A 22,553-nucleotide genomic window follows, 5' to 3' on the forward strand; every position below is an offset into this window, starting at 1 on the left:
TCCTCGGAGGACGATATCGAGTAGAAATGAACTGAGGAAATGACGGTCATTACCTCTACCATGATTTTGCAGGTGGATGGTGAAATATGGAAACTTTTCCAAGTCGGGAGATGATGGAGTCAATTGTCAAGATGATGACTCATCTTTACCATCATCTCATCATAGAGATCTTTAACTTCTCCTCATGGAAGACGTATCAGATTTATAGCATGGCCAGCAAACTCATCTTATGAAGCTGACTTTTATCTAGCTCTACTGCCTGATGGATGATGAATACTTAGACATTTGGTGCCTCTTAAGAGTTTATATAATCAAAAAGGATATTGGAGGTGTACCAATACTGACCTATGTCTCTCTTACGTCATAATTTAATTGCCCTTGTATATACCCCAAAAGAAGGAAAAGAAAGAGCAACGCATGCCACATGTTTCTAAACTTACCGCATACCTTTTGCTCCTTTGTAGATCCCTCAAATCCTGGAAATGTGGATCTCAACAGCAGCGACTGGGATGATAAAACCATTACAAGTGCATTAAAGTTCTACCTGAGGTGCGTTCGTTTGTGCGTGTGTTTGTGGATACGTGCCGAAAAGAAAAAACAATACAAAATCCACGCAGTATAATTTTTCATTAATTACGTTACATTTGGTCACACGTTACGTCATTTCAAAAATGTTTCCACAAGGAATTAGATGTTTTCCAGAAAACCGTTTTATCATCTGGCATTAGACACAACTTGCTGTTTCCAAACTAACCCCACCAGAGGGCTCACTCTTTAACTTCTTAATAGTGTGACTATTTAATGAGTGGATTCTTGTTTTATTCTTTCGGTGTTTGATGTTTTAATTTATGTTCCCCATGTGTTTTCTCATTTTGTCTTTCCTTTCCCACAGGAATCTTTCTGAACCTCTAATGACCTACGATCTGCACGGAGAACTCATGAGTGCTGCAAGTAAGACATGTTTGAGAGCTTTTACTTTGCTAAGCTCTGCATGGATGGGTTACAGCATGAACCCTAAAGTTGAGTTATGTTGCATATTACCAGTTGAGTCCAACCGTTTCTCTGAAAAATATTTGATCTAGCAGTTTATAGAAAGGGTGGAAACTTCGGATTTACGAGCTTGCTTTTTTTCCTCCCCTTTTTTTTTCTCTCTTTTTTTTTCTTTTTTCTTTTTGCTGCTTCTTTAGCGTGGCTTACACTGGCTGGAAAAAAACCCCCATCTAAACTCTGGGATTAAAAGAGCCATTTGTAAATCAATACAGTGCAGTCTTGCGGGTTGAACATCTTTATCTATTTGGACACAGAAGGAAATCCGAGTCTTTTGTACTCGTCTGTCACTGTGCATTATTGTAAACCTGAGAAGACGGTAGGTTTATTAACACCAGCCTCATTCTGTCAGGATGTTGCATTAAAGTACATGGAAATGCCCTTCATTAGCCGCACACGGTTCTCCTCATTACGTATCGTGACAGTTTGAAGACTCCGTTTTATTGGCTGCATACCATTGCACTGGGTGGTCATGCTTCACTCCATTTAACTTTGCAATTAAGGGGAAACTTTGTGATTTACACGGCTTAGTTTTACAGCACGTTTTAGATGCACCATTTTCACCTAGATTTTTGCTCGGAATATTCATTTCTTTTTACTTGTACTAAAACGGTTAAAACTTTGCAGAGCTTCTCTCCTCCAGTTGATTCTCTTCTTGTGTTGGAACTAAAGTCTTATCAGAATTATTGCCCACAGTATTGGTTTTAAAAAAAATGGCTTCTTTGCCATCAGCAGTATGCTTGCTTGTGTTTTGGCCAGACATTCAGACTTTTAGGTTTGATATTTTTATGTCATTGTCATTTATTAAAACACAATTCAACACAGATGTCACCAAAGCACATGTTTAGACCAGATGTTAAACCAAAACAGTGCTATGGGCTCCCTTAAAGTGTAAACCCCTACTTTGAAGGTCTTTTTTTGCTTTTTTCCCTATCACATCGTTGTATATCGATTACATTATTTAAGACGAGCCTTATATTCGCGTTTAAATGGCTGACCTTTTTAGAAATGTGTATTTTGTAACCACAAGTTCCTTTGCTTTAAATCCTAGCTCATGCAATCACTGTAGAATCATAAGTCAATAAGTCGCTGCGCCGCACATGATTCCCGCTTTGACAGAAGATTACTGCCTGCACTGAAATGACGGAACAAAAAATATACAGATAGTTCAATGAGATCCTATTAGTCGCAGTTGCTGCAGCACGCACAAAAATAGATGAAAATTTGCTGCCATTTCCAGTTCCAGCCACAAGTTTTTACTTGCTGAATGATCATAGATATAAAAGCTATATTAATTTTGGGCTTTTAATGATAAATTGCACCTTTGTTATTCGATGATGGAGTGATACGTTTGGGTATTTTTGATAATAAGAATTGGGTATTCATTGCAAAATTAAATGGCAATCAATACTGCCGGCATGACAGCTGTCACTCCTCTTTTTTTTTTTCCCCTCATCATCATGGTGACCTCAGTGCTCTGCTCGAGCTTCAGTAGCCAAATACACTACTGGCCAGTGTCTGCCTTATGCAAATGAAGTTTTGCACGTATTGGAATTGCGATAATGTTAGACATTTTGAGAGTAATGCGGATTTTTGCTTGACAGGGTTCAGTTTATAATTTATATAATTGAGTACTTTTACACCGCACAGAAATTTGGTGGGGGTCTAAGTGTTTCTTAGTAAACCACGACCGCACATTTTTTTTTGCAGTCCTCAACAAGCTTCTGGCATAGTTCTAGTGGGATATTGAACCGCTCTTCTTGGCAGAGTTAGCAGAAAAAACATTTAAATTGGTGCTTACATTTTCAGTGAGATTCGGATCCAGGCCTTTCCAGGAGCTTAGCGTCGGCCTGTTTTATCCATTCCAAAACCAGTTTTGATGAATGTTTGAGTTCATTGTCCCGTTGGAACACCAATGCAGCAAAGCATCTGAATCAAATTGGGACATTTTGGGTATGATGAAAGGAAGTTGGTTAGAGCGTTCAGAAAAACCAAGGAAATCCACAAGGCTCCAACCCTACTGTGAACTGTAAACTGCTGGAACCAGTGTCACTGTACACAGTTTTATACTGGCAATGACTCATAGCATGCTAACAAGAATGAAGTGCCTGCTGTTTAATCAACTTCCTACACGGAGCAGCCAGACAACTTACGAATAAAATCCTTATGGTCAGATGAAAGCAAAAATTAAGCTGCCTGGTCACAATTGACAAGAAGCATGCTTGGAGGAGTTGTGGTCAGGCTATCGAGCCCAAACACTGTCAAACTGCCACACAAGGTGGTGGAAGGAGTATGCTGTGGTGTTTGGCGGTGATACCAGTTTATTGCTTAATAACCTGGAAGGATTTGGCTGGGATATTCTTCAATATTCCACCCAAATCCTCCAGCTTCACCTCAGATCTGTCCAGTTAAGTCCAACCGGATTACTGAAACCGTGAACATTCATCAGAGCTTGTTTTTAAATGGATTAAGTGAGCTGATGTGAAGGTTCTGGATTGTCTCCAAGCCCAATACTAATGAACATTTAAAAAGGAAACGAGCTCAACCAGCTAAGGTCAGATACACTGCAAACACACTAAATCTTATCGAGCATTTTTCTACTTTCTAGTGCAAATATTTTAGTACTCTTGAAAAGGCTGGACTAACTCGCAAGTGATTTTTCATCAAGATAAAGGAGCTTGTATTAAGTCAACAATACCTTAATATTAATGAAAAAGTACTGGCAGATTATTTAACTTGTAACATGGAAAAAATGTGTTATAAGTGAAATATTCTAACAATGGAACAAGTACTTTGTATCAGTATTGATTAGTATTGAGCTTTTATATCTTGCTGAAAAGTTACTTGCAAATTAGTTTTGTCTTATTCCATGTTTACTATGATATTTGCAGTATAAACTAGACCAAAAATACATGGGGATTTTGTATTTATGTGGTGTGTGGTCAAATGTCCATCCAAAACTGTTCCATAACCTTGTTGAAGGTTAAACAAATGGATTAAGAGTTTGAATTGTGTGGTTTTGAGAATTCATTAAAATTCATATTTGTGCTTCATCTTTCTTGTTGTAAGTCATTGAAGTTTTATTATTCAAAATCATTTCATCTTGGAAAAAAAATGTTCAAATGGATCATTAAAAACCTCAAAACATTGTTTCTCATTAGTTTTGCAATTAGCCGTACAGGCACAAGAAGTATTAAACTTTGGTATTTATTGTTTCTCTATTTTTTATTTTTTCATTTTTTTGCAACCATCTAAAATGTCTTTGCTCTATGTGCCGCAGAGTCTGATAATCTGGACTTTCGGCTGAGTGAAATTCATTCACTCATCTACAAACTGCCGGAGAAGAATCGTGAAATGTTGGAGATGCTTATTAGGCACTTAGTAAAGTAAGTCCAAGCCGAGTTCATTGTGTCGTTTTTTTTTTTTTACCACTTCCAGGGAAATAAATCCTCTCTTTCTGAAGGGAGCTCATACTTTTTTTTGTCACCGCCTGGCTTGAGTTACATTTTATTTAACCAGCCTGGCATGATGTTGACAGCGTGTGCAGCCACAGTGATGAAAACCTGATGACGCCCTCCAACATGGCAGTTATCTTCGGCCCCACACTCATGAGAGCGAAGGAGGAGACGGTGGCGGCCATGCTTGATATCAAGTTCCAAAACATTGTGGTTGAGATTATGATCGAGGACTACAAAAAGGTACAAGTGAAGGAAGCATGTCCTCTTTTTTTTTTTTTTTTCCCCCAACCAACGGGGACTGTTAGGGGTTTTTATTCTTAATTCATACCACTTCCATATGTCTGTGTTTGTAATGTCTTGTTAGTGGATTAGAGCTGTTATTACATGTGGTTTGTTTTTGGTTAATGAGGACCCGTTGGAAGCCTTGTTGCTGTCCAAACAGTTGCCAGCACTGAAAACAAAACAAAACAAAAAAACCAGTCAAGTTGAGTTTGTGAACTGTAATTATTACTGAAATGTACCAGAATTTATGTGTTTTAAATGTATTATTTTGCTGTAGTTTAGGCACTTTTGTTAGATTTTTTTTTTTATTTTTATTATTTGTACTTGTAAATGTCTACAAAGCTGTGCAGGGCCTTGCAAAAGTACTCACCCCCCTAGAACTTTCCTACTGTTTTAGTGATGATCTGAGTTCAACACAAAGTGGTGAATAATTATAAAAAGTAAAAACTTCCTACAAACTAGTCTAAAATGTATTCAGCTCCCGAAATCTGACGCTTTAGGAGGAAATGTGTTGCACAACGGCATGTGGAGTTAAAATCCCCGCCGCCCTTTTCTTGGAAGTTTGAGGTTGTAACATGATAAAATGGGGGAAGAAAATCAAGATTTATGAAAAATAACCAGAAGGCTCTGTAAAATCTACTAAAGAGTACTTATTTAGTTGCTGTTTTTCAGCTCTTCATGCTCCAGCCCTTTACCTCAGTTACCAGCTGGAAGAAGCTGAAAAAGCAGCCAATGAACCAAAGTGCTACTGTAACTTTTTATGTGATTCCAGATCTTCACTTGCATGCCAGAGGACGGCGCCTTCCCACCTGTCCCTCCTCCTCGGATCACGGCGAGAAAACGGCAGCCAATCACCATCTCCAAGCGGCCGGCTCGCGTTTTCCAGCCTTTTAGTCACGAGCACATCCGCGACGCAGAGAGTAATTATCAGCCGACCTAATTGTGGTCACCCTCCTTCTTATCCCATCCTCCCTGTTGCTCAGCGTACAATTTTGTCTTTTTTTTTTTTTGTCTGTAGAGACCACAGCGAGGTCACTTCTTGACATTTTACAAATGGGATTTATTGAAGTGTGCTTGTTTGTCCCAGTAATTATCACGATTTGCAAAAACATGGAAGCAGTTTGCCAATCGAAATTCATTTTTTTCCCTGTTTGCTTTTTAATGTTAATAGAAAACCATGTGACTTTTTTTAATAGCTCATTTGACATACAAATAAAAGTATCCACTGTTCGGGTTTTTTTTGTTTTTTTTTTACCCTTCCACAGTTTTATTCTTCTAACATGTCAGAGTAAAATCATGCAATTTTCTCTCTTTTTTGTAACCTCCTTTGTTGGTTCAAACAGTAAGAAAATGTTAGTTGTGACTCCCTACTCTCACTGTGGCCCAGAAATGTGGCTCAACTTTGTTGAGATATTTAACTTTTTCCCCAACTTGCTGCTTTTGCAGAGTTTACAGGTTATGCACATGTGCAATTCATTTTACTGCAGTAAAGTTCTGCACTGCTTGTTTACATTAACTTTGCACCCACTGTACGATCCCAAGGTAATTTCTGGATTTTGCATTTCATAAGGTGCATTTCACGGCAGTAAATATTCACATTTAACGGTGGTTTAAGGTTACAGTGCAGTTAAACCTGGGTTTCTTTTTTCTTTTCTTTTTTTCCTGCAACAGATGGGCAGAAAGACACCTCTGTGGTGGATGGGGATGTCTCAGCGAGCCCCAAACCCATAAAGCCGACGAAACCCATGAGCTGTGCCCCACTCGCTCCAAGAGAACCTCCTTCGAGGCAAGCGGGGATCTACAGACCGGCCAACCGCCAGGACCGGCCGCCCGACTCCGACGCTGAGAAGTTGAGCGACACGAGGCAGAAGCCAGACTCTTCCCCGGCAGCAAACGGGGAATCTGGGGTCTTCCTGAGTCGGGCGCCGTCGTTTCAACGTCAGAAAGCGTCTCCGAAGGGAACGCCAGCCAACCGAGAAGGTAAGAGTCCGCGTTTTATTAATTTATGTCAACATTTTATGTCAGTAAAATAATATAGGCGATAACGTCAGCATGGATTGTTATATAGTCTCAATGTTTCTCTTAAAGAGTGCCCATGCTGTTGGTTGTAACCGTGACGCGTTCCCATAATTTTCTCAGAAGATTAACTGTGCACACATATATAAGCTTAACATAATATGTTGGATTTAAATACAAATTCACATTTAAATACAAATTCACATTTTAGGAGGTGTAGCTTTAAATCGAATTTGCCATTACTAGAAGACAACGGGCCGAATTTTTACAATTAAATCCAACGTTATTCATAATTTAAAGTAATATTTTAATGCTACAAACATGTTTCTTGTATCTTGAAGTATGAGCTAAAGATTAAGGTGATGGCAAGGAAGGCATGGGGGTATGAGTAATTTTGGGCTTCTCTGTAAATGTTCAACCACCAGCCTCTGAGCTGCTGCTGCTGCTCCGGCAGCTTGAAGAGCTTTTACTTTTCTGGGAAGGCGAAGTAGGTTTTCCTCAAGAATCTCCGGGATAGACTTGCCAAGTCCCGCTGTTGTAAATCAAGCTCCGCAGCGTGACGCCGCTACCAACACGTCTGCTTGTGGGGACCGTTTTCATGGGGTCACGAGGTGTCGGGTTGCACCACAAGCGGCAATTTCTTTTGATTATCACAAAGTTAAAATTTAGTCTATTCCACATGTTTGGAGATCTTTCAAAAAGGTTTCTTGTTTAGTTTTTTCCTTTTTTGTTGTTGCTTTTTTTTTTTTTTTTTTTTTGTTCCGGCAACTTTTTTTAGCCCAGCATTGTCAACTGTGCAAGTAAATGCCTCCTCCAGTTTTTTTGGCTTATAAGTCAAGGCGACCTTGAAAGCAGTGATTTTAAAAAGACTGATGCCTTCATCTAAAGCTGGCAAAGCATTCAATCTAATTAAAAATCTAAAGTCATGCTCAAGATTAGTCAGACCTCTGGCAGGTACAGATTTAACATTTTTATTCAACCAAGCAGTTTGTGTTTGATGAGGGGAGTGTCTTAGGCGATATTAAAAATAGTAAAAGGAGTATCAATAAAATAAAAATCTATTTACAATTTATTAATAAAGACACAACTTGTGAACATGTTATTTACAGATGTACTTATCTGCAATAATTCTAGCCTCTTGGGTTTTAAAAGGTAGTGCAGATGCGTGCTTCCTTCTCATCTAGTTAGTGAGTGGACCTCCCAAAATCTGCAAAGTGCGTAGAAGCTGGCTGGTGCGCAAGCTACCCTGCCCTCTTGGCATTTTTTGGCCATGACTTTTTATTTCATCTCCACCTCTCTTTAATCACGTAGCGAAATTTGTCATCCCAGTCGGGCAGCACAAACAGCTCAGACGTGGCTGCTGTACATAATGAACAATTTGCTTGTGTGTTTTCTCTTTTTTTAATTTTTTTTTTTTATGCTAATCCATGTTTTTTTTGTTTGTTTTTTTGTTTTGTCTCTTAGGACATTCTGATGGTGTAACCAAAACAAAGTCTGCAGAGAAACATCCTATTTGTCGACCCCCCATCAGGCCCCCTGAGCCCCCATCCAGATGTCCACAAAAGCTCCCAGTTGCAGCCAGCTGTGAGGGCACGCCCACATCTTAGTGAGTACACCAAAGTCTCTACCCTCATGCTTTCTGGGTAATTAAACACAAGGCTCTGAGCAAAGTGTCTAAACCTGTTCAACTCTTTTAAGATTTAAATTATATGGCGACATTAAAGCCCCTTTTGGACTGCAGGACCGAGCCTGGCTCGGCCTGGCCTGGGTTCAAGGCCCGGGTCCGGCGTTCTTGCATTAGCACTTAGAGCTAGCTAGCCGAGAGCTGTGGTTCCATTCGGGCCAACCAGACGGGGCTGGTATGCAGTCAGACGTTAATTGGTTCATTTGCCGCGGAGGCGGGCACAGAGAAGAGTCATCTTTTAGATCAGATGTTGTGTTAGACTTTCTCGATGTCGGCGTCAAAATAAATCCCGTCGTCGTCTATTTTTAACCACCAGTTTTTTCCAATGATAATTATGACGTATTCAATTGCATTTAATTTTGATTTAGTTTAGTTAATATTCAACAAGCTGAAGGGAGGATCCTCATGGTGCCATCACACCACAAGCACATAAGTACATGTAACTTTTTATCTGTTGTGAAAAAAACAGACTATTGATCCTATAAATTACTTCTAAACAATGAAATTAAATGGTTGATCTTAAGCTATAAGCCATTTATCTGCGGTGGCCTGAATGTTTTGAATCTCACCACTTCCTGGTCTGCGTGAACCTGAATTTCCCATCGGCGTGCGTAAAAAATATCTCGGTTTTGATGTTGATCTGGAGGATGAATCTGCGCTACACTGGAGACTTCAGCCAAAGTTTTGAAATCGGGGACCATTTTTCTAATTGAAGTGATCAGAAGTCGGCAAGGCTCTCTGCACGAGGGGATTTCCTCACCTCGCTTCGGTCCAGCGGGGGAATTCCCGAAGGCGCAGCGGTAGTTCAGTTGCACGAAACGTGGGTCCAGCTCAGAGATGACACTCAGATGAGGAATTTTTTTTAATGATTTAGTTAAAGGTAAAAAGCTGAGGTAATTCTTTTCCTCAGCGCCGACTAGCACGCATAGAAGAGGCTGGACGGGACAACGAGGAACGTAAAAGTTTTCCATGGTCTCTGGGAAGGCGGCCTCGGATCCCCGCACACTTTCCAAATGGAGTACATTAGGGCCGGGCCAGCGGCTGCCAGGTCGGGCCGTTCGGTGCAAAAAAATCCTATAGTGACCTTGAAAACATGACAGTTGCAGTTTTGAAGAGTCAGCACATTTCAAACCCTTTTTTTTGATCTAAACTTTCACGAAACACACCACTGTTATAATCCTTAACTTGAGTGCAATCCACATGTACACAAAGAATAATAGTTTTTTATTTATTTTCCAAAATCACCAGGGATTTATATGTTTTATTATTTACATTTTTTACTTTTGCAAATTGTTTAGATTTTCTTGGGAATTTTTATTGCATCTTATGACTAAGGTGTGAGTAAATAAAATTTCTTCCAGCCTTTTACCCTGCACTCTTTGTAGATCTCTCTCCGAGGAGTTTAACATGCCACTTACCTTTTGTTTTTCAGTGTTGCATCAAAGACCAAGTTTTTTGAGAATGCCTCCAGACAAGTTGTCAGGTTTGCAAAGACTTTCATTGTTTCTTATCCACTTAGTCCATTTGTTTAGCTCACTTGACTAATCAGATGCAGGTTTTTCTACAATAAATGTCAGCTTAACTGCATGAAAGTGTGACAAGGATTTTAATTCCTATTATATGCATCAGCACTAAGATTTTAAGTCATTTAACTAAGTGAATAAATGCTAACTGCCCCATATTATTAAGATTTTCCATGCTGTGGCTTGTTTTTTAGAACATTAAATCTGTCTTCATTCTGGACTTATTTAGATGCCCAGACTCCCACGTGATAGGAGTGTGTATGTTGGTTTTATATCCCAATGGGAAATTAAAACTGAATGCACACCAGCCCCTGGAGACCTCCTCTAACTGCAGGGACCAAATCGAGTTCTCTGTAGGTCCAGATTGCCCATTGCAAGTTAGGACTTTGCTTCTCAGGGAAAGTATAAAATTTCCCTTAAGCTGTGTTAAGCAGTGTTTCCGCTGAGTTAATGACTTAGGCCTGGCGTGCGTGTCAAACGGCGTAAAACTTTAGGTAGTTTTATGTGCATTGTAAGTGTTCCCTTACACATGGGCCCTTTGATTTTTTTTTTTTTCACTCATGCAAGATCCTTTAGCTCATGATGTAGTGGAGTCTGTGTGATGTGGAAATGGACACATCTGCTCTTTTATGATTTGCATGGCTGAGCCAATTCAAGGCCCCTGCTCTCTGCCCAGTGCAGGCAACGATGCACGATGTAAACGAAGAATGTGGGAGTTTTATCAAAGAGAGTTTATGTCTTTGGTGTTCTTTTATTGGTATCCCCCTTCATTATGTTGTCTTGAGTTTAGGCGAGCCTTTCCAAAAAATAGAAGCCCAGGCTGGAGTAAGTTTTGTTTTGGCTTTTGAACAACAGAATATCAGCTTGCGACTTCAGTAATCGCTCTCCCCAACCTGAGTGAAATCTGTTCTGCTTAAACTGTACATTCTGAATGCGTCTCAAACATTTCGTTTCTGTTTCTTTTAATTTAGCCCTTCAACCTCTTCGCTATCCTCAGTCGTGACAAATGTGAAAAAAGAGGTAAGAGTTCAGTAAATGTTCAGATATTTACAGTTGAGTAACATCTGCGTAGTAGGGTTAGGTTTATGATGATCTCAAAGTTAGGCGGGGCTGGTTTTGAATTTTTCATTTAGGTAAAACAACTACTTGTTTTAGTCACACTGATTTCACTGCTAAGGATGTCCCTTGCCTTTCATTTCTGTTGCTGATTAAGGATTCGGTTGAGGCCTTTTTAAATGATTAGTATTGGAGTTGATTAAATTTGCCCCCCCAGTGGCTGTTGTTGGTGTGCTTTTAGTAGTTTCACATCAGCTGCACATGTCGTGACAACTAGCACACTGGTTAGTCATGTTTTGCTGATTTTTTTTTTTTTTTTTAAGATGATCTAATGATACTGTGTTTTTCCTAACTATCGTAATATTTTTCACCTGTTGCTATGATATACAGAGTGAACAAGGGAACGTACTGACTGCTGCTGCTGCTGATATAGTAGCTTTTCTTACCTTCACCATGTGGTGAAGCAGCATATTGAGGCTAACCTGCCAAAACTCCATCTGTCACCCATTATTTAGTAAACCTGTTTAAACCATCTGCTTCTCCAGACCACCTATATGCCTTTACGATGTGAAGTTTCAGTGTATTTTCTTGATTAGTGTTGTATATTGTTAAGATTATATGCTTGAATAATCTCTGCTGTAATATTTATTTAAGTTATGCAAATTGTTACCTTAACTAGGGAGTCTCAATTTATCTGGGGAATGCTACATAGTTTACAAACAGTAACACTGTCATAGCTTAGCTTAGCATTTCTCAGCGTATTTTAGCATCACTTAGCTAGTTTTAGCATTGCTCATGTCACACTAGCGTGAGACAGCTTACCCTAGCAAAGCGCAGGCCTTGCTTGCAGCAAAGCTTTTAATAAAATAGTTTACCTTAACGTGGTTTAGCTTAACTAGGTATATCTTAACATTGCTTATCTTATTTTAGCTCACCTCACCTGAGCAAATGTAGCTTAGCTAAATTTACAATAGCATAATGTAGCATAACTTAACCTTTTAAGTTTAGCTTGTCCTACCATGAGTTTATGTAACCTGAAGCAAACCGTTGCTTAGCGTGCCTTAGTGTAGCTCGGTTTAGCTTAAAGCTAAAGTATGTATTTGTCAACTGTCATTATGTCGTGACAGTACAATGTGAGATGGATAATCTGTGAAAAAAATCGAGCTGTCTCCCAGTTCTGTCATCTTCTGTTTATGAAGATGAGCTGTCAAGTAAATTTTAGTGCCACGTTTAAAACTCCCATTAGTTTTTCTGTCTTGATTAAAACAGTAAACTAAAACAGTTCCTTGCTTTGTTTTTATAGCTATTTTGAAGAACTGACTCTTTCACCAGTCGTGTGCTTGTACTCAAAACTCTTTGGCGGGAAACTCAAGTCCAAGGCCATAACTCAAAACACAAAGCTGCCAGCACCGCCTTTTGAATGCTGTGGTAATTTATGGTTTGTTTTTAAGAGATGGATAACATAGCGGAATATCTTTATAATTATACAGCATAAACACCACAAAGATTTAGTTGTAACTTACAATTTATGTTTACTGTTCACAATATTATGTCTTTTTTACCACTTTGCTACTTGTGAAGTAAAATTGATCAAACTAATTAGCGTTGTTGGCCACCACATTTAAATGTTTATATTTATTCAATCAGTCAGTCACAAGTCCATGGTTAGACGGATGAAGAAAAAATAAAAAAACCTCTACATATGTTCTGTCTGCTGTATTGACACGCAAAATCTATTTGTTTGATGCTTAACCACCACCGTGCTGTCTGGGCTTGTTACAAGCATTTATGTCAAACCAGCAATTAAAGGTGTTGGCCCTCTTGTTTCTTTTTTTTTTCTTTTTTTTTCTACTGCCAGAGAAATTTATAGACAAATTTTTTTAACTTCTTTCTATTTTTTTGCGCCTTTTCCAAATTGAGAGGATTTTCCTTCCTCCAGTCGTAAAGCCCAGCTGAATCATGGCTCACACCAACAGGTTGGGAAGAGTGAGAGCTATGCTACATTACATACTACCGGATAAAACTCTTTACTGCCACCAACATGTCAATAAACGGATTTTAGAGTCCAGAAGCGGTAGCACGCAAAGCCCTGGTGGTTTTAGGAATTTGAAACCAGCTCGTGCTTAGTTAAACCACCGTCAGTGTGGTTTGTGGCAGTCTGAATCAATCTATATAATGTCTGCAGTTTGCGCCATCGCTACTGATGAAGACTGGCAAGAAATGAATCCTTTTGACATGTTTGAGTTTTCTCTGTTTTTAACTTAAATGACGTCTTCCTGTTCTCCAAGCACCGTGTCGCCCAGCCCCATTATTTTGTATTACCCAGAGTACGCTTTTGTGAAAATATGCTTAGCATATTTGTCTCTCATTCATACAAAAAAAAGGGGGCTGCATCATGTAAAATTGACTCGTCAGCTTTACATCATGTTATGTTAGCCCCTCGTCAAAAACATACCTGGAGTGTTGCCTTGATTATTTCAGTCATGTTTGAGAAGTTTTTGACTCTCCTCTGGTAAAAACGTTTGCTCTCACCGAGCGCCGCATCAACCGAGCCTCAATCTCACAGTCTGAAGCGCTTCCTCCACTCAGTTCCTTCAGACTAGCGGCGGCAGCGATTGGCAAACACCTGGTGGATATGAGCAACTTCTCAGGAACTTAAAAACGTCATTAAAGGTTGTTGTGATGAATAGAAGTTTCTTAAAGACACAGAAGCCCAATTTCAAGGCATTAAATTGCAAAGTCAACTTCTTTTAAGGCATTTTTAAAACAGCTGAAGCTAACAAAGCTACTTGGTTGTGGTTTAAAATGGCACTAAGTTCCTGGGAAATGCATAACACCGCCCCTTTAAGACATTCTGTCCATTTTGTTTCCCCAGAACTGAAGTGAAGAGGTGGAACAGTGGACGACCTGGACGGATGTTCTCAGCTGCACTTTTCAGATTACGTGAGAAAGAGGCTCCCATCAGATCTGAATGGGTCTGTTTGGGTTTCAGCCGACTATCAGCTGTGTGACTGCATGGTGTTGTGAAGCAACACATCGTCAAACTCGGTCGTCATTCCCCAACACGTGTTGCATTGTTCATCAGATTTAGTCATTTTGCTATTTTGATTTGTTAATTTATTTTATTTTACTTTTTTTTTTTTTGCCATTACTTGCACACTGTGCTGGTTATGACTTGCAGTGCTAACAGTTGGTCTTGGCAGTATTTCCCCAAAGAAGACTACATTACCTAAACCTGACATCATCAGTTCAGTCACTTGAAAATGTAATCTATTACTTCATATATTAACTTCTAAAAATGTTTAAATGATTAGTTATTGCAATTGTTTGCTAGTTGGGAAAGCTAATTTTGTCATAATTTTCAGTATTAAAGCATGTAGCACTGAAAGGGCACTAATGAGAAACATTTTTACTTCTGGCAGAGAACTGGGGGGAAAAAATGAAGAAAATTTGTGTGTTAAAGCTAATAAATACAGAAGCTATGATGGTTTTGGCTTGCGTTCCAGCCACTGTGTATTGAATTAATGACAGTTTTAGTTACAAACTGGGTTCCTCCTAGTGAATTTTCTCATTTCTTGCCAGCTTTTGGTATTTCAAGTCGTTTTGTCAATCTGTTCCAAGTTGAAATGGTTAGGATTACAAAATCAGATGTAATCATATAGAATGTTACAAACCACACTCCAGTGCTTTACTGTTTCTGTTCTTAATGTTATGTTCATTTCACATGTTTTTTGATCGTTTGAAAAGTTTTTTTTTTTTTGTGTCTATTTTTCAAAAAGAAAAATAAACGAGGAGATATTTGAAAGACTCAGATGTACAATTTATTTCTTTGAAGAGCTGTTGTTCTGATGTTTTACTGAAAGGTCCACTTATCCTTTCTCTTGACTCCCCTAGTTTACTTTTCGGATTGCAGGGCTCAGTTCAGTTAAAGTCATTTTGAGATTTTAAAGGCCTGTTAAATAATGTGGTAGACCCACGTCCCACATGTGCAAGCCATCTTGGAAGCATTTTTTTTTTCTTTTGCTCGAAGGCAGATTTATATTTACTGAGGTTTAAGAAATGAGTTATTTATTTTAAATAGTGTTATTTTTAGTGCCTTTTTAAATGAGACATTTAACAAAGTCAATCAAAGTTATTTTGCTCTAGCCTCAAATTAGCCTGGAATATTCGCTTGCAGGTCTGCCACATTTACGAGAAAAGATAGAGTAAGGTAAATAAAAATGCCTTATGCCTTAAATTCATGAGTGTTGCTGCATACCTATCAATATCTATAGATCTCAATCTCTCTCTCTCTCTCTCTCTCTCTCTCTATATATATATATATATATATATATATATATATATATACACACATATAAAATTCATAAGACATTTTTATTCACATTATTTAAAAAATACAAATCCTGAGACAATTATGCCAACAGCAGTCTTGTGAAACACATTTAGTTCTTCCTGTGGGATTTTTGTCTTATTCTTTAAATGTACTCAAAATACCTCAGATGTTACGTTTTCCCCCTGCAAAAGAAATAATGAATTTATTTTTAACGGTTTTTACGCATGTTTTCCAGGGATACCGTGTGGTCAACGCCGAATGCTTTTGGTGACTCTGATATTAACCAGAACTCCTATTTGTACCTCCGTCACTCCCAATGCTTAATCCTAATGTTTTACTGCTGATAATAAAACAGGCCCAACACACAGATTCAAATTGTCAGACTGCATTAGTCCTACCATCTTGAATCTGAGAAAACCGAACCTTTCAAAGGCTCCTGTCTGCTTAGTCTTTACAAATACAGAAACTAATTCACACAGAAATAAATAATTCCTCTGTGCAATGCTAATTTACTGCTTCAGTTTGGGGAGGGGGGGGGAATCCCCATAGTAGCGCCTTCTTGAGGCTATAAACTACCATGGTGGTGTTCAGAGTGAATGCCAGTGCCAGCATGCTTGCACGCTCACCATTGCAATGACGATTTTGAGGCAAAATTTATGTCCACTGTGTGTTTAATAGCTCTTGGTGGCGCCAGAGTGAAAAAGGGATCATCAGTGTGATGTCTTTATCCTTCAGGGGGTCAGGAGGAAATAAATTTTAATGAGATTATCAGTTGGGATATCGAAATATAACTTTTAAAAATAAACCCTCGTTAATCCGTTTGTAAACATCCGCACGACTTTGAGCCGTGATCATGTGGCCTTGCGAGGGGTTGGCCGTTGAAAGCGTTATTTTAAAAAGCAAAGCAATTCAACACCTCATATGTTGCACAAAGAGCTCGCCTGCACTTTTGTTTTACCGTGCGCTCCTCCTCCACATTCCAGTGGGCACTGCCAACGCAGGCCTGAAATCCCTCCCCCCTCTCGGCTCTTTGCTCGTTTGCTCCACCAGCCTGAGCCGAGCCGGGTGGAGGAGTGGCTCCCGAAGAGGAACAGTCAAAGTTTTCAAGCCTGTGTTAGTGATTAAATGTGCAGTAAAGAGTGACTCTGAGGAATCGGCACAAAACCCCTAGACCGGCGGTTCTCAAATCCAGGCCTCAAAGTCCTGCAACTTTTAAATGTGTGTCGGGTCCAAATCGCCTCAATCAAACGGCTGAATCACCTTTTGGGTTTGCAGTCAGATTCTCAGAGTCCTGCTAATGACCTTATTGAGGATCCCTGCACTAACAGAGGCATCTTCATTTTAAAAGGTTAGTACCAACATTTTAACTATGCCTTTGCTCACAATAATTATTGATTTACCACTAAAAAAAATAAGTTAACCAAAAAAAAAAAAAGGATTCACACCCGTTGAGCTTCAACAGCGTTTGCTAGAACAACCCCCTTTTTGCAGCACTGAAAGCCAGATTCAAATTCTGTCAAATTTATATACTTTTTTTTTGTAACCTCAGGTCTTTTGCATCCATTTTCAGGCTTTCGTCCACAGATAATAATCCTCATAACCAGTTTGTCACATCATGAAGCTGCCACCACCATGTCTCATGATGAGGGTAATGCATTCAGGGTTTCATGCAGTGTTAGTTTTCTGCTACACACAACGTTTTGCACGTAAAGTTGAATTTTTCTCTGATGTGACTTTCCTCCATGTTTTTTTGTTTTTTTTGCGTTTCCTACATGCAAACTACAAACGGGACTTCTTAGGTCTTTCTTTCTGTGCTTCCTGTAACTAAAAAAGACGAGCTGTGGGCCGTGTTCACCAAATAACTGTCTACTTTTCAGGGTGAGCTAAGCAAGGTGAGTGGCATCGTTCTTTGGTTACCTAGCAACTTATCTACTCTTTGGTTACCTACCAACAACCTGTTGAGTAACGTTCGCAGCAGCAGTTTCAAGTTTTTCCACTGTAACTCGTAGCTTCTAAATAAAAAAAAAAAAACGACGTGAATTCAAACCTGTGGATGAAACAGGAAAAATCACGCCGCCATTTTGGTAGTATTTCAGGTGTTTGGAACAAACAACTAATAAATAGCTATTTATCGATTGATATGAAACGTTTAATCGTGATGTGTTTTCCAGCCATGATTGTAAAGGCGTATCACGCTTTCTGTGTTATTCTTTGATCATGTTTTTATAAACCGTTTTCTTTCACTCATCAGTGTTTGGTCTACCACATAAAACCACAATAAAATGCACGTCGGACTGTAAGCTGCTGTGTTCCCCGTTGTTGTCTGTGTCAAAACAAACTAAGAGTCCATGTTTCAGAGTCTGACTTCTTTTAATTGACCTCAGAGAGTGATGTAACTTTACATATTAGAAAAAACCACGCATAAAAACACAGGTCACAAAGGATATAAATCATACAAGAGATTTCTTTGAAAAGTGTATGAACACCAGAACACACAATAAAGTGATCAATATATACATTTACTGTAGAATGTACAAAGAGCCTTGTCAATATGCAGTACAGTGGGCACTTACCAGCTAGTCTCTTTTAGAAATTAAAAAATACAAACACCTCCCCGACCCCCTGACTGATAAAACCATGTTTGTATTAAAAGTTTCCACATGCATCCTCAGGACTCGCCTTTGTGTGCAATACACAGTTAATGCCTTCATTTCCCCCCTGTATGATGCATGACAAAGCTGAAACAGGATAAAAGCACAATCATGACAGACGTTTTTTTTCTTTTCTTTTTTTTGTTGTTTTTTTTTCTTTTCTTTTCTTTTTTTTTTTGCAAAACCCTAACGATATAGTGAAATTCAGGAAACTTTATAATCGGTCGCTTGTCTGTTACTCCGGTTCTGGCATCCCCCTCCGTTCGACGGATGTTTACCGAACAGCTACGTGTTGAAAAATGTTTCGATCGAACTGTGCTCCTCACCAGCCAATACATTAAGTCACATTTTGATGACATGAAACACATTTGTTTCGAACAGACAAATACGAAAGAAAGACATCGTCCGCTTTGACGCTGAAGTGAACACGGTCCAAAGCAAAAAAAAAAGGTGAAGCTTGACGTCATCGTCCACCTTCCCGTGTTCTTTTCCCTTCTGCTGAATGTCCCGCACAGAGAACAACGATGACACAACCAGTAATTGCACAATAAATAGATTACTGGAGGGATACCATGTGAATGTCCGTGCATCTGTAAAGCTAAAAGTTACATTTAACGCTTATAAAAACACACAAGGCATGCAACTACCAGCTTAGAAAATGTAAAGTGAATTAATTTACATACTAATAGAACATTGTTGAAGACCACTAAAAACTGCAAAATAAGCTAAATAATTTATGTAATAGAGCAGTTATGACCTGTTACATGTGCAGGTTAATAAATGAAAGCGGTAAAGCTGGATATATTCTCCTGTCTTGGGTTTTAATCATTGTTCTGCACATCAAGATGCACATCAATGAATTTGAATATCATCGAAAAACGATTTATTCCAGTAACTCAGTTTAAAAAAAAGTGAAACGTTTAAGTTCTACCTTCCACTAAACCTTCCATTAACATGCTCGACTGCGTGGCCACAACATGAGAGTTTCTCATCGAAAACTTTTTAGATTTGTTTTTTTAAATAGGTCTCGATCAAATGTTTTTGAAATCTATATCTTTTGAATTCTTTAGCAAAAACGACACGTTCAGTAGAATTAACAGAAATATACATATATCTGTAAAATACGACATTTGTTTGGTAATCACTCCTAAATAGAATTATTGACATAAATGCATTTTTCAACCACATTCCTATTGAGATGCACCTTGACCAAGTTGTATATACAAAATGCCTCCCTAAAAGCAACGTAAACATTCACTGTTCACGTTGCTTTTAAATAAAACAAAATGTGAAACCTCGTGATTGTGTTCGACTCCGTGAACCAGTTTTTTCTTTTTTTTAAGTTGTGTTTGGGATGGCTTATCTTGAGGACATTCCTCTCATTCCGTCTCTCGGTTTTCATCACCAGAGGTTCAGCAGAGCCAGTCAAGGACTTTCACGCTCTTCGTGTGAGACCTTCCAGCTTTCGTTTGGCTTTGGCTTTAGATTTGTTGCTCCAGCTGGGACATCAATGCCTAAATTTCAGATCTTTGGCACTCCTAATTCTTCACTTGTCTGTTCTGGCTGCTACATTTTCAACATGCTGAGTAAATTGCTGCTCACCCCATGTTTTTTTTCAATTTATTTTCTTTATTAAAGCACTGATGGTTTAAAAAAAAAAGAAAAAGGAAAAAAAAAGGTGTGCACGTCATTCTGGGCAAATTCTTATCGCTTTCTTTTGTTTACCCCCTCATTACTTTGTTCTATTGTTTCTTTTTTGTTAAGTTCTGGCTGTGATATCGTTTTGCTAAAAATATCTACTGCTTACAGCTAAAAAGTTACTTACAGTCAGGCATGCACAAAGTGTCAGTTGCGGCAATCGTTGCATCATAACTCGTCTGAAAAGGCTAAAGGTTGTTTAAAAGATGCTCGGTGAGGCTTGAGCTCAAAGTCTGATTAATTTCCTAACGCAAATTTCACAGACTCCAAAAGGGCTGGGGAAACAGTTCTCCAAGAAAAACAGCAATAACCACGCCGTTTCCTGGGTTTGTAGGCCTCCACTGTGTAGCAAAAGGCTGAGTCAGGTGCTGTAATGTAACACGTCGATGCTGAACTTGGGTACATTGTTTGGCATGAGGCTGATCAGAGAGAGAAAGCGAAGCAGCCAGCGGGAGCCCCGAAAAAAAAAAAAAAAATCTGCAAGCTCCCTCCATGTTGTCAGAAACGGGTTTTGCAGGTCGGTTCGCGTCTGCAGGTTTGTCAAGGCTGTGTTTTTGGGCGCAGCGGAGAAATCCAGCTGCGTCAGAGATTCGTCACGTCATAGTAGTGCAATAATTGTTTTTAAACAGTGCAAGATTCCAGCTTATATGTTTATATTTAATTAATGATTTTTCTTCATAACTCTGAAGATGAGAGAGGCTAACTACATACATAAGTCAAAGGCCAGGTAAAGTTGGATGGGTCGTGTTAAACAGTACGGGAAGGATTATTAAAAATAAAAAGATCAAATTGCACACTTGCCTACTTTAAAAAAAAAACAAAAAAAAAAAAAACAAGGACTAAACAAAACATCCGAAATATCTTTCATTTTATGTCGCAAATTCTGTGGTGGAGGCCACTGAAGCTGTGAATAAATTGGGGCGTTTCCAGGAAATTCTGATTGTTAAAGATATTGCCCTTTCAGAGATAAATAAATGAATCCACAATGAACACCAGACTGCTGGTATGCTGGGATTGGCCAATTAGTTTCAAAAATCCCACAAGGTCGTTCAATCATTTCTACACCCAAATCCGCACCGGCTTTTGATGATTGAGACCCAAAAGTACCGACCACAAAGATGCTACTTTGAAAATTCTAACTCATCCAACATGTTTTCTAACAGTTTTTGTTTCCACAGGATGTCATACATGTTTTCTTAATTAAGTTAAACACTACTTTAAGAGGCTGGGAAACAAAAACAAAAACAACAAACAACAACACAAGTCAAAAAACATGAAAAACCAGTTTTGTTTTGTTTTCTTCAGTCTTCAATAACAGTTGTTGCCATGAGTGATTTCAAATAATTTACGTCAATTTATGAAAACTCCTAAACAATGGCACAGTGTTATTGTTCTTGCTGGGGTAAAAAACTTTGTACACATGGACAAAAAGCCAAACATTGCTGAAGGAGTTCGTATTCCCGTTACGCTATTATTTACGTGGCTTATTAATAATGATGTCAACGTTAAAAACAACCACCAAACAACCACCTTCTGTTAGCAAGAGGAGGTCGTAAACGGCACAATCAGCAGTTTTACCGATTACTCCCCACTGTATACGTTTACTTAAATCAAAAGTTTGATTTTTAGTGTGAGATTATGATGCTGTAACAAAAAAATTGATTTAACTTTTTTTCTTTTTTGAACATCTTTACATGGGATTGATGGTTTTACAAATCATAAACTAACAGTTTTTATTTTCTTAAATTATAGGATTAGACTCATGCTCATGATCACAACAACCATGTTGCTGTGTGTGTGTGTGTTTAACCTCATGAATAATCTTCATTTCAAACCAAGCAACTTTCCTCCATCTGTAGAAGACACGCTCTCCATCCAGAAACTGCTGAGCTGTCAGCAGATGAGGCCTTGCAGCTCTTAAGATAAAAGCCTGACCAGTTCTGAATAAAAAATCTTAACTATATATAAAAGGTGTAAAAAACAAAAACAAAACAAAAATAAAAGAAACTTGAGCAATAAAACAGTGTTAACAGGACACGCCTGAAAGCAATCAGACAGACGATGTGGGGAAACAGTTCACAGCCTTTGTTAAAGTTCATGAAGGCAGCACTTAATTCATTTTTAATGAAAAAACAAAACAAAACAAAAACAAAAACAAAACAAAAAACTCGTCCTCCTACTTGTGGAACAAGATCGGCTTGGCCAAACCTGCGAGGATCTTTGGAACGTGCACCGAGATGATCTCCCCGATCATCTCGGGGAAGCTGACCTTCGTGTGAAGCGACTGAGCCTGAACAAACAGGTCAAAGGTAAACTGATGGAGCTTCTTTACAGTCTGAAACAGAAGAGGACAGGCCATCGGTTATGTCATGGCGATGACATTTACTTCGTGTGGCGATGAGTCATTTCAGGTTAACAGATCCTGCTTTATTCACATGTTTTTCATGTGATTCCTCTGCGTCTGCTGCCATAAAAACTTTTAATGTTATTCAGCCACAGCTCTATCCCCCTTGTTTTTACCACCCTTTCACCACAACTCCCTCTATTTATTTATTTATTTATTTATTTATTTGTTTTTTTTCATTTTTCAAGCACTTTTGTCTCACCATTTGGAGAGAGTCTAGGAGTCGCGTCAGCTGGTAGAACCTCTGAGGACAGTTTGTGGTCATCTGGTAATTGATGAGACGATCCAGTTCTTTGATGTAGGTGAGCCGCAATTCGTCAAAGTATTTCTGACTTTTCAAGCCCTCCACCGGAACTGTAAAACCAAAATCAGAGCAACAGCTGCATGTCTGCTTGCTTTTT

At 38.8% G+C, this 22,553-nt stretch overlaps 2 protein-coding genes across 3 annotated transcripts in view; one reads left to right on the plus strand and one right to left on the minus strand.

Annotated features, from left to right (window-relative positions):
* ophn1 (oligophrenin 1) overlaps positions 1–14,873 on the plus strand; it is a 41,921-nt gene extending 27,048 nt beyond the window's left edge. The window contains exons 15-24 of the mRNA XM_008427517.2: positions 465–549; positions 893–951; positions 4,328–4,433; positions 4,586–4,745; positions 5,560–5,707; positions 6,459–6,767; positions 8,268–8,409; positions 9,920–9,970; positions 10,982–11,030; positions 13,942–14,873. Of these exons, the coding sequence (XP_008425739.1) occupies positions 465–549; positions 893–951; positions 4,328–4,433; positions 4,586–4,745; positions 5,560–5,707; positions 6,459–6,767; positions 8,268–8,409; positions 9,920–9,970; positions 10,982–11,030; positions 13,942–13,947 (1,115 nt within the window). The 3' untranslated portion in view covers positions 13,948–14,873. The remainder of the gene's footprint in view (positions 1–464; positions 550–892; positions 952–4,327; positions 4,434–4,585; positions 4,746–5,559; positions 5,708–6,458; positions 6,768–8,267; positions 8,410–9,919; positions 9,971–10,981; positions 11,031–13,941) is intronic.
* A 2,877-nt stretch (positions 14,874–17,750) lies between these two features.
* Positions 17,751–22,553, minus strand: part of ar (androgen receptor) — a 75,856-nt gene continuing 71,053 nt past the window's right edge. For both annotated transcript variants that reach the window (XM_008427516.3, XM_008427515.3), the window contains 2 exons: positions 22,355–22,506; positions 17,751–22,083 (listed from right to left, as the gene is read on the minus strand). In XM_008427516.3, the coding sequence (XP_008425738.1) occupies positions 21,925–22,083; positions 22,355–22,506 (311 nt within the window). In that variant the 3' untranslated portion in view covers positions 17,751–21,924. The remainder of the gene's footprint in view (positions 22,084–22,354; positions 22,507–22,553) is intronic.

Source organism: Poecilia reticulata, chromosome 14 (assembly GCF_904066995.2).
Source record: "Poecilia reticulata chromosome 14, P_reticulata-male-v2, whole genome shotgun sequence".
NCBI lineage: Eukaryota > Metazoa > Chordata > Actinopteri > Cyprinodontiformes > Poeciliidae > Poecilia > Poecilia reticulata.